Below are 17,617 nucleotides of genomic sequence, written 5' to 3' on the forward strand. Positions count from 1 at the left end.
TCTCTTAAAGATAGGGGTGCACCTGCCGGGATTCAAGGTCAAGGCCTTATTTCACATTTATGTTCAGGTTTAGCTTACATCATGGAATGTGAAGTTGCCAAGGGTGTGAGAGACGGTGTTTGGCAAACTTCATTTGCAAACCACCTTTACTTTTATGGTTTGGGGGCCATACCTGGGTGCCTCCTCTCCCATTATGCTTGATTTTAGCATTTGATCACAATAATGCAAGACTTGAATATTATATAATATCCGAACCACTTAGCTCTCATATATTTGAGAAGTGCTTAGTCTGGCATATGGTCGTAAGTGCCATATCGGTTTTCTGCTTTTCAAATAAAAGTCTCTCAAAGGGAAACTGAGTTGCTGAAAGTCACTGGATGTTGGGTGGCGGAGCTCAGATAGACACTGAAGTCTCCCCAGTACCACCAGGATCCTCGTTACTCTTCCAGTTGTTTTTCTCTCTTCATGCTTTTAATTGGTCCAAACTTCAGTGAGTAGGGATAGACCCCATCTGCATTTTCAGCCTTAGGTCCAGGGTGGGCGTCACTGATGACCCCGAAGCGTGCTTGATGTTACGGATAGGGCCCTGCTCTCTGACACTGACCGTGCCTATAGGTTCCTGCACAGTTCGTACACTGTCAGGGAGGACTAGGGTCACCAGGTCCCTCCAGGACGCAGAGTCCTTTTTGCTGTTTATTTTAGACAAATAGTATGGATTTTTGGGGACACACATAGACTTCGGCAAGAAGGCAAATTTGCAAGTAGGGATTCCGCACATGATGAGGGTTGCCTGTGATTTCGAAGGGCTGCCTCCTGGGCTTCTAGCAGGTGCACCTGAGTACACTTAGCACCTGCTTGGTTTTTGAATAGTGAGGTTGTGTATTTTGAGTGGCCGATTGTAACTTTCTTCTGTCTGCCTTCTCCCAGTGTGGAAGCCAGTCCTCCTGGCCAGGGAAGCCCTCTGAGCAGCCTGTTACCTTCTGCCTCCGTGCCAGAGTCGATGACAATTAGTAAGTACTTTCTGAATGTCCTCCGCCCATACTGGTGACCCTCAGGCCTGCACATCAGTGGAGTGTCTTTGGACTTGGTCCTATGTGATTGCGGACTTCACGGAATGCGGGGTAAAGTCAGGTGTGTGTTTACCTGGTCATGGAATTGAAGTGTGGTGTGCGCTTCTAAGCTTCCTGAGCTGCAGTTAATGCGTGATGCTTGGGTGTGTGCACGCTGTAAAGGACATGCTTCAGAGATGGAGCAGCACTGAGCTAGAGGGAAACTTCTGTTGTTCCAGGTTTGGGGGTTTGCTTCCTGGAAGGTTGTCAGCTACAGAGGAACTGTGCTAGTTGGATTTCCTTTGTAGCTCTGGAGGGATCATTTTTGTGAGGAGGGAGGAGTGTGTCTTTCAAAGAATAATGAAGGTTCATAAAGATCAGGTTCAAATGGTTTCTAACCTTATTACTGAGAAAAAGTATTAGAGATATAACAAGATTAGGTTCATGTGGCTTTATATGATAAAGAATAAACCAACTGTAGCTCTCTTTCTAGAGGTAGACAGGCTGGGGCTGGTGTGTGGCTCCATGTTTATCAGAGACTGAGACTCTTTCCATCTTGCCTCGTGGTAAAATGGCTGTTTTAGCTCCAGCCATCCCATTCTTATCCCAGGTAGCAAGGAGGAGGGAGCAAAGGAGAGACTTCCTCCATTTCCATAGGTAGGATTCAGGGTCTGAACTTGCATAGGGAAAGAAATTACAACTTTTTTCTCTAGCCTCTTCCTGAAATTTACATTTCTTTCAATTATGAAAGTAGCAACAAACCGTAGAAACCATAGCAGTGTTAGCAAAATGGGTGACTTTGTCCCTGATGGAAGTCACAGGCGCCTGAAATGAACAACATCTCAGAATGTTGTTTGTGCTGGAAAATAGTTTTCAATGCAATAATCAGGAATTCTACATATTCCGATGTCACTTTTATTTTTTTACATTTTGAGAGTTCTTTTTCAACATAATCCGTTTCCTTTGTAGTCTTGTGTGTTTTATGTATTTTAAACTCTTTTTCTGAGAAGAGGCCCATGGGTTTCACCGGACTGCAGAGTGGGTCTGTGGTACAGAACAGGTGACCCCCTCCCCCAGTCATGAGGCCCCGTCCTAGAAGGCGCACACGGTATCCCATCGGCATGGCCAGCATCAGTCCCATGGCCTCCCTTGGCTGCTAGGGAGCCGAGCCCCCCCAAGAGCGGAGTTTGGGAGCCAACTGGCATTCTTTGAGTCGGGAATGAAGAAGGAAGTGAGCGGACTCTGTAGGGTGGGCGCAGTGGGAACGACCAGTCTGTCTCCGTGTAGTAGAAGCGTGCAGTTCATCACGGCGCTCCTCAGGCTGGAGTTCAGCCGAGCGGATATCTGTGCGTCTATACACGTGGGGCACCTGGGCTAGGAGAACACTGAAGTCACTGGCTTCCAAAGTTCCGTTATTTATTTACCGCTGTACTAGTGCTTACCCTGTAATGTGTGTGTATATTTTTAAAGGGTACACCTAAGAAAACCTGAATGCCTTTACTGAAAAAGGGAACTTCGCCTGAGTACAGTGAGTGGGGAGCCTCTGTTAGTTGACGGAAATGGCAGGTAACTGAAAATAAAGACGCTGGAGAGGAACCAGTATTGAGTCCGCCTGGATGTCCCTGCCTGGCCCAGCTTCTGTCTGAGACCCCCTCCCATTGTTGTAAGGAGAGGCGACTAAGCAGCAGCACGAGGGGGTTGGGGATATGCTAGTGCTAAACTCAGATCTTTTTCCTGGAAGAAACCAGAGGGACTGAGAAGGGACAGAAGCCCCTTGTCTGAGTCCCTGCTCCTTCACGCCTCGTCTTTCTCCTGTGCAGTGCTCTCTCTCTGAGTGGGTTCCACCTCGTGTAGAGGGCTGAGACTTTATTCTGGCTCTGAGGTGTGTCTGCTGCGGACAACACCGGGTTTGCCTTACTTCTTGTGTCTTGTAAAGAACAGCCCCCGGAGACTGCGGGCTTGAGCACCAGGCCTCGCCGCTTGTCCGGGTGCAGACACCTCGTGCACCCCAGTGGGTATGCAGTGGTGCGCTTCCAGGCGGGCTTCCCGCTCCCAGGGGTGAGGCCTTTCCCTCCCCGCTGACCGCGGTCCGCTTTGTCGGCGGCTCCGTGGCTCTGCTCCCGGAAGCAGCTGGCCCTGCTTGGGCATCGGCACTACGGTCGTCCGTTGTCGTGCTGCTGGCCAAGATGTCGGCTGTTTGTCTTGTCTTTACTCATACGATCTTCCAGAAATGTCAGTCCACTTTTATCATTTGGTATCTTTGGCAAGTAGGGACCTACCCAGAGTTTATGACTTGAATCTCGAGATGTGTCACCACACCCACATCTTGACCCTTGATACTTCGTATTGACGGACTTTGTGGGGGGTGGTGGTGTGCTTCCTGGGGCAGGGGTTGGTGGCGATTTCAGCGAGCCTTCTGGACACAGCGCTGTGTCACCTGTGTGTGTTCCCTATGAGAGATCTGGATTCTTAGAAATTTTGGGTGGAAGGTGTTTTGATGTGTGTCCCCCTCATCCTGTCTCTGCCCCTGTGACATCCCAGAGAAATAAGAAGAGCGAGCCTGTCTGGGGGTCCAGGGTGCCAGCTGGGGTGGCTGTGACAAGGCACCATAGGCCGGGCGGCCGGAGCAACAGTCTCTCGTAGTTCCGGAGGCTGGAGGTCCAGGTGACCTCAGTGCTGGTTCCTGGCGAGACGGCTGTCCTTGGCTTGCAGATGGCCTTTTCTGCCTGCCTCTGCATTCCTGGTGTCTCTTCCTCTGCTTGTGAGGACCCCAGCCCTTCCGAATTAGGGCCCCACCCTTAGGACCTCATTTAACCTTAATTACCTCCTTAAAGGTCCTACCTCCAAATACAGTCCCATTGAAGTTTAGAGCTTCACATGTGAATTTTGGCTGGGGAGGGGGGAATTCATTCAGTCTTGGGGTGTCCCAAGAACGGTGTCCAAAGAGCTGTCCAACTCCAGATTGAGAATTCCATCCCAGCACGGGAAGCACATGGGCTTTGACCTGGGAGATGCTTGACTCTCAAAAACCCCGTGGAACATGGCAGAGGAGCCCCAACTCTTCTCTGTGACGCAGGGAACCTTCCCTCGCACCCTGCCAGGTGCCTTCCCTGGCTCCATTTCATCATGGGTACAGGGGGCCACCTCGGCGCTCATCCTCGGTGCTTGGCCATGACCGACAAGTCCTCTGCCAAGCAGCCTTCCCCTCCTGGGTGCCTCTGAAGTGGCACAGGGTATTGTCCTGGGCTTTTTGGGTGTATATTCTTGTTGTCACGAAGTGCCCACAAGAGAACGTTGTGGCCAGGCTCACATTCCTGCTCTTTCTACGAGGCCCTCTGGTACTTAAGAACACACAAAGCCTGTTGGGAAGAATGAGTCACTTAGCGAAGTAGTAAAGACAGTTTGGAGCCCAGGAGAACACCTGTACCTCTGCCTCCGGGCACTTGCCCTTTGGGCGGGTGAGTGTGTGTCTGTGTTCGGGGTGTGCAGGGCCGTCTGGGGTGGGGGGGACTGCAGCCCGCCTGTGCTGTCCCGGCCTGCAGGGCGTGCCCTGAAGCCCGGCCGCCCGGTTCCCCAGGCTTCCCCGGGGTTCTCCAGCCTCCCAGGGCCTATTTCCGTATCCAAACACCGGGATGCCCCGAGCACCCATCATTTGCTGAGAAGAGTATCTGCGTCAGAGCTGAGCGTCCGTAAATAGTGCCTATTACCAACCTGCTAATATTTGCATTCTGCTTTCTCAGCATTATTTGCTAGCATTTTTCCCCTCTTCATCTCCCCGGTCATCCTGCTGAATGACTGTGTAATAGTCCAGTTTACTAGATGATTTTGGGGCAAGGGGGTGCACCAGCCACGTTTGTTTGTTTTTGCTGAGTCTCTTCACTCAGTGTAAGGAAAAAGGAGAATCAGCGCCAGGCTTGGAGTACATTATGTTTTTTCTGCTCTGTGTTCCTTTGTGGTAAATTCTGTGGGGTGTGGGGTGAGCGGGCCAGAGGGGAGTCCCGTATTCATGGGCTTATTCTCAGTAGCCGTCTCGTCTTCGGAGTGACCATGTTGCCAGTAGGACGACAGCTGCTTCTTTCCTTACCCTTCACTGACCATAGTCGCCAACATTTTATTTTTTAAAATTTTTAGAAGATTTTATTTATTTGAGAGCGCGCGTGCACGAGATGAGGGAGGGGCAGAGGGAGGAGCAGACTCCCCACTGAGCAGGGAGCCCGATGCGGGGCTCGATCCCAGGACCCTGGGATCATGACCGGAGCCGAAGGCAGACGCTTCACTGACTGAGCCACCCAGGCGTCCAGTTGCTAACATTGTAATGCATTTGCTACTTTAAGAGCTGGAAAAATGGCACTCAGAGGCTGGGTGGCTGTGCGCTCCCTGGAGGGACACCCCCTCTCCAGGCCTTTAACATTTGTAACCCCTCCCCCCCGCGTGTGTTGCTTGTATCCTTTGTTTTGGGGTCTCCCGCCCTCCCACTGGCTGCTCTGCCTGATGTGGAGACCAGATGGGGATGGGGCACAGAGCACTATTTGCAGCTCCCGGTGCTGGCCGCGTGGCTTGGGGACAGGCCAAGGGGACAGGCTGACAGGACCCCCAGCCCTGTGCTAACCTTGGCCGGTATGTCAGGCAGCAAAGAAGCCAAGAGCCTGCCCCGAGGAGTTCCCAGGCCCGAGGGGAGGACCGACAGCGGCGACATGAACGGACACATGAACTTCGTTCACTTGCACATCGCAAGGGCTAGGAAGGTGGGGCACGGAGGGGGCTGTGTCGGGGTGTTATTAAGAGAGTTCGGTCTCAGGCGGCGGCAGAGCTGAGGGTGAGGGGTGAGGGGACTGTGTAGTGTTGGCGGTGAGCAGTGCCGGTGGAAGTGTGGCTGGGCAGGGGGGGAGCCGAGCCGGAGGGTGCTGGAGAGGGCCCTCCATTGGATTGAGTCCCACGAGCAGTGGGGAGGAAGCCAGGGGAGGGTCTTAGGTTGGAGTGCTGGGACCGTTGCCACTTGCTCTTGCATATGGCAGGTCGTGCAGCTTGTCTGCTACCTCAGGTGTCCTCAGGAGCGTGCCCTCCAGTCCTTCCTGTAAGTCCCCGGCGGCCCTTGCTTGCTCGGTGGTTCCTGAAGGCCTCCCCTGTGCCTCACAGGCTGGGGACTCCTGAGTTGACGTGGGTGTCCCCACTCCTTCAATTGTCAGCAGTCCCCTGGCAGTGCCCTCACACCCATAATGCAGGGGTGTGCTGAGTGCTGCAGGAGAGCAGGGGGAAGACCGTTCTGTGGGCGGCGACCTGGTGCCACCATCCGGGGGTCTGGCCCTGGCTCCAGGGCTTGCTGGCTAGGTTTGCCTTTCTCTTTCTTTTTTCTGCCCCCAGACTCTCTGGGCCCCTTTTCCTCACGTGTAAAGTGAAGACGCTTACTTCTGGAGACCTTCTGGGGGGGGTCAGTTCGGAGCCCATTGAGTAGCCCCAAGGGTTCAAGCCCTAAACCCCAATTAGAGCCCAAACCCCTAGGATTGTGGAGCCTGGTCCCTGACATTTCCATCCTGGTTCTTGGCCAGTCCATCATCAGGTAGTGGATCCACTCACGAGTTCAGACCTGTCTCTGGGGCAATTCCAGTTTCCTTCAAGGAGTGCCTGGAAGAGATTAATAATACGCTTATCTCCTCCGTTGTGTTGCCTCTTGTGACCCAAGTGTGTATTCGTGTTGTCGCTCAATTGTCACAGCATCCCTGCAACGTGGGTGTGTTGGCCTTGTTGTCCAGTTGGAGGAAATAGGCCGAGGGAGGCTGCGGAAGGTCCGCGTGCCAGGATGTGGTGGAGCTGCGGTTTCCTTCCTCTCCCTCCTTGCTGTTTCTGGAAGCCCCTGGCTTCTGGAATGATCTGCCCTCAGAGGGAAGTATTCAGGTCTGCGGAGATGTCCCTCCTTGAAGAGGCTTCCCTCCCCTGACCACACATCCGAAAGAGCTTGCCTGCGCCACCTGCTCTGTTCCTCCAGGTTTTCAAAACGTTCCTGACCTGAATATACTGTCCGTTTTCCGTGTCCCCACTGGGATGTGAGCTCCTCGAAGATGGGTGCTTTGCCTGCTCATTCATTGCCTGCACCCCAGTGCCTAAAATCCTGCCTGCCATGGCGTTGTGGCTCAAGAAACTTCAGTTGAGGGGGTGAAGGAACAAACCGATGTTGATTCAAGTTCTAATAAGCCTGAAAACTTTTATTTTTTTTTAAAGGTTTTATTTATTTGTGAGAGAGAGAGTGAGCATGTGCGAGCACAAGGAGGGGGAGCAGCAGGCAGAGGGAGAAGCAGGCTCCCCGCCGAGCAGGGAGCCCAATGCGGGGCTCGATCCCAGGACCCTGGGATCATGACCCGAGCCGAAAGCAGACGCTTAACCGACTGAGCCACCCAGGCATCCCAAGCCTGAATTAAAAGTGTTCTGCAGGGGCACCTGGGTGGCTCAGTTCGTTAAGCGTCTGCCTTTGGCTCGGGTCATGATCCCAGGGTCCTGGGATCGAGCCCCGCATCGGGCTTCCTGCTCGGTGGGAAGCCTGCTTCTCCCTCTCCCACTCCCCCTATTTGTGTTCCCTCTCTCTCTCTCTCTCTCTCTAATAAATAAAATCTTAAAAAAAAAAAAATGTTCTGCAGGAATGACCCAAAAGCCAGTCCCCCGGTCACCGCTGCATCTCTGGCTTGGTCTGCACTGTGTTCCCTGCCCAGGGCTCTGAGTTCCGCATGGGGGCAGGGGAGTGAGAGCTCTTCCACCTGCCCCTCACCAGGGAGGCACGCCGTGCTAGCAGAAGGAGCACTAGCTTGGGAATCAGCACAACCTGGTGCTGATACCGGCTCTGATAGCAGTGGGTCCCTCAGTCGCTCTGTGCCTCAGTTTCCCCAACTGTAAAGTGGAGGAGGCTGCACTCCAGGATTCCTGGCACCTCTGACCATCTGTTCTGGGAAAGGGGTCAGGATCCCTACATTCTCCTTGGCGACCGTGAAAGAGCCAAGTCGTCGCAGTCTGGAGGTTTCTCGTGTCTCGCCTGGTCAGGCTCGTTGCTCTGCTGTCACAGGCAGGCCTCTTCCTTCTCTCCGTGCTGACGGTCTGCTTTGTGAACGTGTTACTGTTGAGCTCACTTTGAGTGACCTTTGGCTTGGGAAGCTAGTAAGCATAAACCTACTGATGCTGACATTTGGCCCATAACTTTTCCTACTCCAGGCCAGGTGTTGGCCAATGCAGGAGGCATGGTGGTTTGGAGAGAGGCAGGGTGGGGTTTGTGTGAGTGCCCGGACGCCTGTGGACTGCTTGGAAGAGACGCCGTCTTACAGAGTTGGGAAAGGTGAATTAAGCTCTATGAAAGGCAAATGCCACCTTTGGGTTTTAATTCTGAGTGGCCAGCAGCCCTTATCTACATGGTCACTGCCAAGTTTCTCTCACCGGAGCTGCTAGAAGATTAGACGTATAAATCCTTTATGCATCCTTTATTTTTATAGTATTCTGGCGTGGGTGGTCGCAGATGAATTGAGTTGAGAAGGCCGCCTTTTGGGGTGGAAAGAACACTGGGGTCAGGCAGACCGTAGTGCCGCTATTCAAGAGCTCTGTGACCTTGGGCAAATGCTTTACCTTCTCTGAACTCGGTTTCCCAATCCCCGAGAGGAAATGAAGTATTCCCTGCTTACAGGATTCTCGACGAGGTATCTGTGGTGTCTAGCGTGGAGCCTAGAGCATCTTGTGTCTGGTGCTTCTCTGGTGCTTCACTGGGAGCCCGCAGCGAGTTTCAGAGACTGCAGAAGCCCTTCGATCGTGTGCAAAATTCTATTTGTGTGTTTGTGCTCATACGTGGATTTTCCCTGGGGAGAATTCCTTTGCTTTTTCCAGACCTTGGGAAAAGTAAGGACCACGTAGGTGCTCAGTTTGCGATAATTGCACGTAGTGTCCGCAGCCCCCCTAGTAAGTGTGGTGTTGTTTATCCTTACTGTGGCTCTTCTGTTCTGATCTTTCTGTCGGGTAGGCTCGCTGTCTTCTTACCCACATCCCTCCACAGATGAGCACTGGGAGCTTGGGCAAGTTATGTGGCCTGTCTGTGCCTCAGTATTCTCATCTGTAAAATGGGGCGAATAATAGTACTCATCTAAAAGGGTTGTGAGAATGAAATGATTTAATACATGAAAAATACTGAAGACACTTTATGTAAATCATACGTTGGTAAGAAGAATTGGAAAAACATATTCCAGAGAGTGCCTGGCATATTGTACGTGCTATTATTATTACCATTCCTCGAAGATTACATTGCTGGCTAATCATCCCGAGGGCAGTCCCTGGGCCTTCTTGTTGAGCTGCAAATGGATAGACCCGATTTCCTGTTTCACTGACACCCTCCCTGCTGCACAGGCCCCGACAGTTCCCTTTACCTGGCTTTTACTCCTTAATTTTTCCTAGTTTAGAGGAGATCAATGTGTACCCTCTTTCTGTGAGGCTGTAAGAATGGAAATGAGGGTCAGATAGGACGGTGGTTCTCAATGAGGGGTGCTTTCAACCCCTAGAGGACATTGGGCACCATCTGGAGACATTTTTGGGGGTCACACTGGTGTGGGGATGCTGCTGGCATCTACTGGGTAGTGGCCGTGGTGCTGCTAACATCCCACCGTGCACAGGACGGCCCCACAGCAGAGAATGATCCCCAGATGTCAGTAGTGCCGAGGGTGAGAAAGTCCACGATAGGAGAGGGAGGCAGTGGGGCTGCTTTCCAGGAACCATGTTTTGTTTTAGACCTTTTTCTTTTTTTAACCACTTGCCTCCTGCATGCCTCAGGGAATGAAACTTAAGAGAAGAAGGAACCCGAAATGAACCCCAACGAAATGATCAATCCCAGAGAGCATTTGTTCTTGGGTGTGTCTTTGGGAGCGGCTTCGTTCCGTCACTGTGGTGAAGGTGATTTAGGGGGGGCTGTAGGTGCATAAGAATAAGCACCTGTGGAATGCACCCAAGTAAGTGATAGCTGGATCGTCATAACTGTAGAGACATTCACATTCAGCAGGTGCAGCCCTTTGGGGCTAAACTTACTGAGAATTCCTTCAGTCGATACGTATTGGTATTCATGTCAGCCGTACATTGCCTTCACTCCCTCTGTAAAAAATGAGTTTCTACTCCTGAATTGAATTCTTTGACTATATGATCATCAGGGAGCTGCAAGTTGCAAGCAAGTGGCTAAGCCTTTCCTCCTGCGCAGTGCAGGAAGGGCAGCCCCGCGGCCACCAGGGGGCGCTCCGGCTCTTTCTCTGCCTCAGTCGCCCGCGTGTTCCTCCTGCAGCTGTGGGTTGTTGCTGTCTCGAGTTTGGATGTCCAGCACTTGTGCCCTATTTTAACTGTGAGGTGGGGATGGTGATGGCAGCGGGAACAGCAGTCTTTTCTAGTTGAAGAGCACTGAGCATGCACAGAACATTGTATCTGCCGTGAGTTAACTAGGGCTGTACGTTGCCAGTGGCTTTCTGAGGAGGTATAGGTGTCTGGTCCCGTTTTGAAAAAGGAATGTAAGCTAATTAGAAAATATTTCTCCTTTGTCATTGCTTTTCACGAGATGGAATTAATTATCCGTGGAGTTTTATTCATCACTGCAATCCTAATCATTGCCTTTTTTTCCTTTCTTGGGGGGGGGGGGGGGGGGTCGGGTGGGGAATGATAGGGAGTAGAGAGAGGTAAGCCCAGATAATCAATGTGATTGTTTCCTTTTGATTTCTCCTCACTTTTGGTACTGAGCCAGGGCAGAGGGCAGGAAAAACATCCTTGGTTGTCAATAGGCCTTGCTGAGCGGGTCCTTTTTTGTCCCAGCTATTATTGGAAGGGAGTCTCAGTACTAGTGAGGAGGTCTGGCTCATTGCCTGGCAGCACAATTCCAAACAGTCTGCAGCTTGAAGGGTGCTGTAGTAATGATTCAGAGGAGGTGGCAAGGCCCCACGGCCGGCTGATTGCTTGGCCCGGGTTTGGATGATTCGGTTTGAGGAGGGGAGGGGGAGGCCCCTTGCCCCTTTGCTCCCTTGCCCCCTTAAGCACAAGGAGTGAATCTAGTTGATAACGGCCAACACAAGTGCTTGAGTTGGGCGAGTTTCTTTAAAGGGGAAACTTCTTGCTGAATGTTATCTGCTAGACCTTCAGTCGTTGTCTTGGTAGTTAGAATGTTCCAGATGGAATTTAGGCATGCCTCACTTCTCTGTTGATTTGTTTATTCAGTCCACAAACATTTACTGAGCGTCTCTCACACGCTGGGCACTGTTCTAGGTGCCGAGGAGTCAAAGGTGAAGGGGATCCAGCTCTGCCACTCTGAAGCTCTGTGCCTCAGTTTCCCCATCATGAAACTGCAGGTTATAAGAGTACCAGCACCCTGGGTTGTTGTGAGGGGTTAACATAAAGTACTTATGGCAGTGCGTTCAGCATATGTGCATTCTTGTTCCATGGCCTCTGCCCATGGGAAGTTCAGAATCTCTTCGAAGTAACCGTGGTGAGAAAACCCAGAAGCAAAAGAAGAATGGTTGCATGAGGGAAAGGCAGGCAGTTGGGTCATGTGGGCGTGTTGTATTCTTTGTTGCCTATGGGCACCTGCAATGAGTCCCCCCGGAGCGGGCAATCCTAATCAGAGTTTCGGATCGAGGGGCCTCCAGCCCAGTGCGGGGTGCTGCGCACACTGATATACATGGCTGTTTCTGGGCTGTTTCTAGGGATGGGGCTGCTGTCCAGGCGGCCAGAGGAGGGGAGGGCTGAGGGGCAGGGGCGGGGGGTGGGGTTGAGGCAGCCTTGATGAGGAGGGGAGGGCACGCCAGGGAGAGGGCAGCCGTGTGCAAAGGCTTCTGAGCAAGGAGTCCTCGAGCCCCACCTCTGAGCCCTGCTCAACGCTGTGGGACACCCTGTAGGTCTGGAGGGGCTCTTCCCGCCGGCAGGAGGCCCTTGAAGAAGTGATGGGATGCCGCCCAGTCCTGGGTCCGCTCTTGCCACGCGCACTCACTCTTCACAGCAGTCCTGTAACCGTAGGGCGGCTGTTGGCCCATTTTGCAGAGAGGGGAGGTGACTGGCCCGGCCGGGGGGACTCGCCGCGTGCCCTCCGTTCAGGAAGGCTGTGATTGAGGGGGCCCAGCGCATTTCCAGGAGCCTGTCTTTCGGGGCGACCCCCTACTTTCGGCTGGGGTCACTCCCTGGGAGGCTCTCCCTTGACCGTACCCATGGGCTGCCGTGAACTGCCGTGAACTCTCTGGGTCTCAGTATCGTGTCTGTGCTCCTGGTCCTTTTGAGCCAAATGTGATTTCCCCCCGCTTTTGGGATTTCCTCCTTCTAGCCTGAGGTCTCTTTTGTTCCTGCCACCCCCTTAACAACGCAGTCTCCTAATTTGCTAACAGACATTCAGGGGTGGGGGTTCGTTGACCCCTCAGCCAGGAATAGGTTTTGGTCTTGAGCCTCCTAGTGGGCTCTCGGCTGGGCCTGGCAGTGGCTTATGTAACGGTGTGTTGTAGTTCCGAGCTGATTCAGAGCAGGCTCCTTGCTCAGGGGATGAAGCACCAGTCAGACTTGTTCGAGAGAGCAGCTCTGTTCGAACTGTGCCAGCACAGAGCTGAGGCAGCTCACGTTTGTAGAGCTGCATCAAGGAGGCACTTACTGGGTTTGAATTCGGGGTAGAGGTGGCGGGTCACCGGAGCAGTGGGGGCCCAGGGGACACCCCAGGCCCCGGGGGCTCACGTCCTAAAAGGGGGCGAGCACCCACCTGTGAGAGGGTCTGAGGAGTCACAGGGAGGGGTGCTTTTGTTTCGGTTCTGGCTCTACCTCTTGCCCCTCCTCTCCTGGATCTTAAACGTTACCTTTAAAGATAACTGTTAAAATTGGTGCTCTGTATGTGAATACACCTGCATGAAGATACTAATGGGGCACAGTAAAGAGTTTGCCTTCCCCACTCGTCCCAGCCACCTTAGCCGCCCCCAGCCCCCGGCCTCTAACCTTGGTGGAGTTCAGCCTCCGGAAGGTCATAGCTGCCGGACTGGACGGACAGGGCTGGCGGAGCGTCTGCCCCTCACCCTCTGATAGGGTGTCCGGTTGCTTTTCAGCAGCACCGAGCTGCCTCAGGCCCCCGCACCCTGAGCTTTCAGGTGCTCAGGATACTGTCTCTGCTGGTCCTCCTGCTTGGAGCTCCCCCCGCCCTGTGTCCCCCATCATGGCCTACAGAGCGCTTGTTCGTCTTTAGGACTCAGCTTAGGTGTCACCAGACAGAGAGATGCAGATCAGAATGGTAGTCTTATCAATAGAGCTGCCTGGAAAATCGCTTTAAAGCTGTGAGCTGGTGGACTTGCAAAAATGTCAACCCTGAGTTCACTGGTCAGGTGGAGACCCCACAGGGCCAGGTCCTGAGCATACCCCATGGGTGGGTGAGCAGCTGGTGGGCCCTGAGAGAGGGAACCCACAAGGGACTAGGCTGGACATGCTCAGTGCCTCCTGCCAGGCTCCTAAGCGGGACAAGTCCCCGTTCCTCGGGGGAGCAGTGTGTGAGGGGCAGGGAAATGGGGGCGGGAAGTTGGGGACACCTCTTCCCCATGGAGATGGACAGTGAGACACTTGGTGTCTCTCCAACACAGAGCCCTTCCCTTGAGAAGAGACTTCGAATTCAGGTTGTTTTTAGGTATATGGTTGTGGGTGGGTGACTTTCCCGAGGCTCTGTTTCCTCTTCTGCAAAATGGGATCAGTAATCTCTGCCTCACAGATTCGCTGGCAACCTTGGATAAAATAGAGCCCATAAGAATGGCGCCCAAACCTGCTGGGTGACTGGCTGAGCGTCCAATCCATGACTCCTCTCCCTGGGAGCCGGGCTGCGTTTCTTTGTGCCGCCCTTTTCCCTGGTCCTGTTCTCCCTGAAGCCACAAAACGGAAGCAGCCGTAGAAGTGGGGTACATGTGTAGCAGGGAGGTTCGGTTCCGCTCCTGGGGCTCAGTATTTGGTACCTCCCGTGTGCTGGGGCACATGTGCTGGGGGCTTGTGGGGGGCAGAGCTGGGTGGGGAGAATGCCATGGCCCAGGTGGGATTTGACCTCTCCTGCTGAGTTTTCTGATTTATTTAGAATTCAGAGCTTAGGGGAAATAAGGAGACCTCAGGGAACAGGAACAGACGTAGCCCATCTCGGGGTGGGTTGTCCCTCGCCTCTGGGGTCTTTCCGTGGCCTTCTGCTGCTCCTCCCAGCCACGGCGCTCTGGTTCTCAGACTTGCGCTGGGGTTCGGGAGAATCGCGCCAGCATCCATGCGCTTCTGATTCAGGGAACGCTTACGAGTTGGGCTTTTTCTGAGGGGAGCAAGCAGGATGCCCAGATGTGCCTGAGCCTCCAGGACGTGGCGCAGACGTCCTGCAGTCCACCGCTCTGTGACCTACGACCCTTGCACCTGGCTGGTTCTGACGGGGGCTTGGAGCAGAGGAGCCTGGACACCAACCATTACGGACAGTGGAGGCGGGCCGCCGGGACTCACATGAATAAGGATGGACTCGGTGTGTTCTGTGCCCCGGGCTCTGCTCTCCGCAGGTTACGGTTCTCCGCCCCCCCCCCATCCTTGGCGGCTCTGCCCTGCAGCCCACGAGGCCGGTGTATCATTATCCCTGTCTTACTGACGAGCAAGAGCTGGGTCTTGGTGATGAAGGGGCTCGCCTCCCCTCACACGGTAGTGAGTCCCTGCCAGGAGCGCCTGCAACCTTGTGGGCCTGGCTCCCACACCTGGTGACCTGCTGCCTCTGGCTGTTCACTTATTCAGGCCTTCATTCAACAGACACTGGGGGCCTCCTGTGTGCCCGGCGCAGCTCTGGGCTCCGGGGCAGGTTCCCTCGGCCTCAGCTCTGCTCACATTTAGGTTGGGTCTTTCCCTGCGGTGGGGGCTGTGCTGGGCGCTGTCGGAGGCTTAGCAGCAGCCCTGGCCTCCCCTACTCGAGGGCCAAATGTGTCTCCAGACGTTGCCAGATGTTCTGTGGGGGTGGGCAACCCCCCCACCTCAGGTGAAAACCACTGCTCAAGGGGGATAACAGGAAACAGGGAGCTTACGTTTTATTGGAGAATTTCAGAGACCACAAACAAGTAAATCTATCAGGGGAGGCTGTGTCCTCGGAAGGAAAACGAAGCAGAACACGAGCACAGATGGAGAGTGGCCGAGGGGCTCTGTGGCCTGCTGTCTTTGAAGGCCCTTCTGGTGAGGGGCTTTTGAAGGAGAGGCCTGATGCAGTGAGGAAGGGAGCTTAGTGGAGGAAGAGTTCCCAGCAGAGGGCACAACCAGTGCAGAGGCCTTGGGGGTGGGAGGGTGCTGCGTGTGGCTTAGGCAGAATGAGCCAGGGGCAGCGGGAGAGTGGGGCGGGGGGGGGGGGGTTGGCGTTAGCGGTCACTCTGCGTGGATGGGGACTCTGGAGCAGAGGAGGGCCACTCTGGCCACTGGGTGGAGAGTGGATGGTGGGCAGACTGGGGGGCAATGGAGAACAGCTTTTCGGGGTCCAGGCAGCAGAGCCAACCACTTTAGGAGGCTCTGGGGCTCTCTGCTTAAGAGGATGACCTGTGGGCTCTTCGGAAATTCAGATGACCGATGTCCTTTCCGCCCTAGGTTGAAAGCCCCGGCCTTTCTACCCACGTCTAGTCCCATCCCTCCCAGGACTGAGTGTGTGCCTCTTCATCTTTGAGCTGTTCCTTTGGCAGTTCAGGCCTCTTCTATGACCCCATTTCCTGAATCAGCATTTTTAGGAAAGATCAATTAGCTTCCTGCTAGGAAGGGCAGGGATTGTGTTTCCTGATCTGAGCACCTTATTGGCCTGAAGGAAGCCACCTTTTCTGGTCTTCGTCCTCAAGGCCCCTGTTGCTTTTTCTCTAAATCCCGTTGCCCTCGGGTAGCTTTCTGCTGCACGTTGTCTTCTGAGCCTTCAGTTCCCCTCGTGTTGTGTTCCTCTCTCTCACCACCAGTTTACTGACCCCCTAATTAATTTTAATCATTTTATATTGGCAACTTTGGTTAGTCACAGCTGCCCCTTGATAATAATGAAAAAGGAAAGTGTCTTAACGTGTCCTTGATTCCATTTATCATCTCTCCATGGCGTTCTTGTGATCATTAATTTATTCACTTATCCCCAGAGGCCTGTGTGATTGGGGCCCTTCTGAAATTCACAGATAAAAAGATGAACTACACTTGAAAAAAACCAGTGACCTCTGCTCACTTCAGTTTCCTGGAATTGGAAACCCACATCTAAAACTGTCGTTCAGGATGAGGCCACAGAAAATCAGAATGCATCTCCTCGAACTGTGCCTATGACTTGGTCCCAGACCTTCTGATAGTTAGGTGCCCTGTTTGAAAAATCAAGGTGTGGTTCGGTGCTTGTGGGCAACTGGATGCCAGGAGAATCTTTTCAAGGGAAAACGCCAAGATCACCCTGGCTAGAGTTCTTTGGGGCCAGTTCTTTCTTTTTTTTTTTTTTTAGATTTTATTTATTTGACAGATAGCATAAGTAGGCAGAGTGGCAGGCAGAGGGAGAGGGAGAAGCAGGCTCTCTGCTGAGCAGGGAGCCAGACGTGGGGCTCGATCCCAGGACCCCAGGATCAGGATCTGAGCCAAAGGCAGCCGCTTAACCAACTGAGCCACCCAGGCGCCCCAACTTTTTTGGGGGGGGGCAGTTCTTTCTAAAACCTTCTCGCCACCCACATTTACGTGGTGGCGTGGCTTCATCCAGAATGGCTCCAGGATTAGCTTTGGGTTGAGGCCATCACTGTCCGGCGCTGCAGTCGAAATGTTCTTCATTGCACACAGAATAGTTGACTCACTGATCACCACGAATACTGGAAATCTGGTGCATTTTCCTGTGCCAGTCTTTGTTAGAAATAGTTGCTGACCCTGGTCTTTATTGCTGTATACTATATTCAGAGCATCCCCTACCTTCCAGAGATAGGTCCAAATGGCAGAGTACGACGAGGAAAAGAAACTGGGAAGAATGCCAGACACTCACCTTCTGCTGCATCCGGGTGTCTGCCAGGAATGTTGGCATGGCCCGACCTCCTCAGGTGGGATGAGCTGGCTCTGAATTCGGACCCACTTGCATCCGGTCAACGCTTCTTTTTGCCACTTCCCTGGCTGATCACTGCAGGAGGGAGGTTGAGGCTGGCTTTGGGGGTTTCAGGGAAGTCAGCCTCGCTCCCCAGAGTGTTGGGAACAACATAACATCAGGTTTTCCCCAGTTAAGGCCATGGTTAACTCAAATACAAAGCTGGACTGCTCGAAGAGTTTGATTTGAAAAGAGCATTTGGGGGAAAAAAAAATCCACCAACATATCTTTAATGAAGTTTGACCCCTTTGGTCTATGTTAGAATTTTTTCTCTTCTGAGTAGCACTGATAACTTAGAGCAGCAGATTTCTTTTTTTCCAGGTAATATGTGAGCCATGGAAAACTCAAAAACTGGTGACACGGGCTGTCTGTGTGGGGATTCCTGTCCCTTCTCCCCTCTCCTCCCTGAAGCCTTAAGATTCATCACTATGGTCCTGTCACACAGATGAGTCACCGTCCCTGAAGTGGAGAGAGCGCTCTGGAGAGGAGAGTTTCGCAGAGTTCTCTGTGT

General features: G+C 53.2%; 1 protein-coding gene across 1 annotated transcript in view; it reads left to right on the forward strand.

Moving 5' to 3' along the window:
* Positions 1-17,617, forward strand: part of SNX29 (sorting nexin 29) — a 510,558-nt gene that overhangs the window by 82,285 nt on the left and 410,656 nt on the right. The window contains exon 11 of the mRNA XM_032392169.1: positions 928-1,010. Within this exon, the coding sequence (XP_032248060.1) occupies positions 928-1,010 (83 nt within the window). The remainder of the gene's footprint in view (positions 1-927; positions 1,011-17,617) is intronic.

The sequence above is a fragment of the Phoca vitulina genome, unplaced genomic scaffold (genome assembly GCF_004348235.1).
Source record: "Phoca vitulina isolate PV1807 unplaced genomic scaffold, GSC_HSeal_1.0 scaffold66, whole genome shotgun sequence".
In the NCBI taxonomy this organism is placed as follows: domain Eukaryota; kingdom Metazoa; phylum Chordata; class Mammalia; order Carnivora; family Phocidae; genus Phoca; species Phoca vitulina.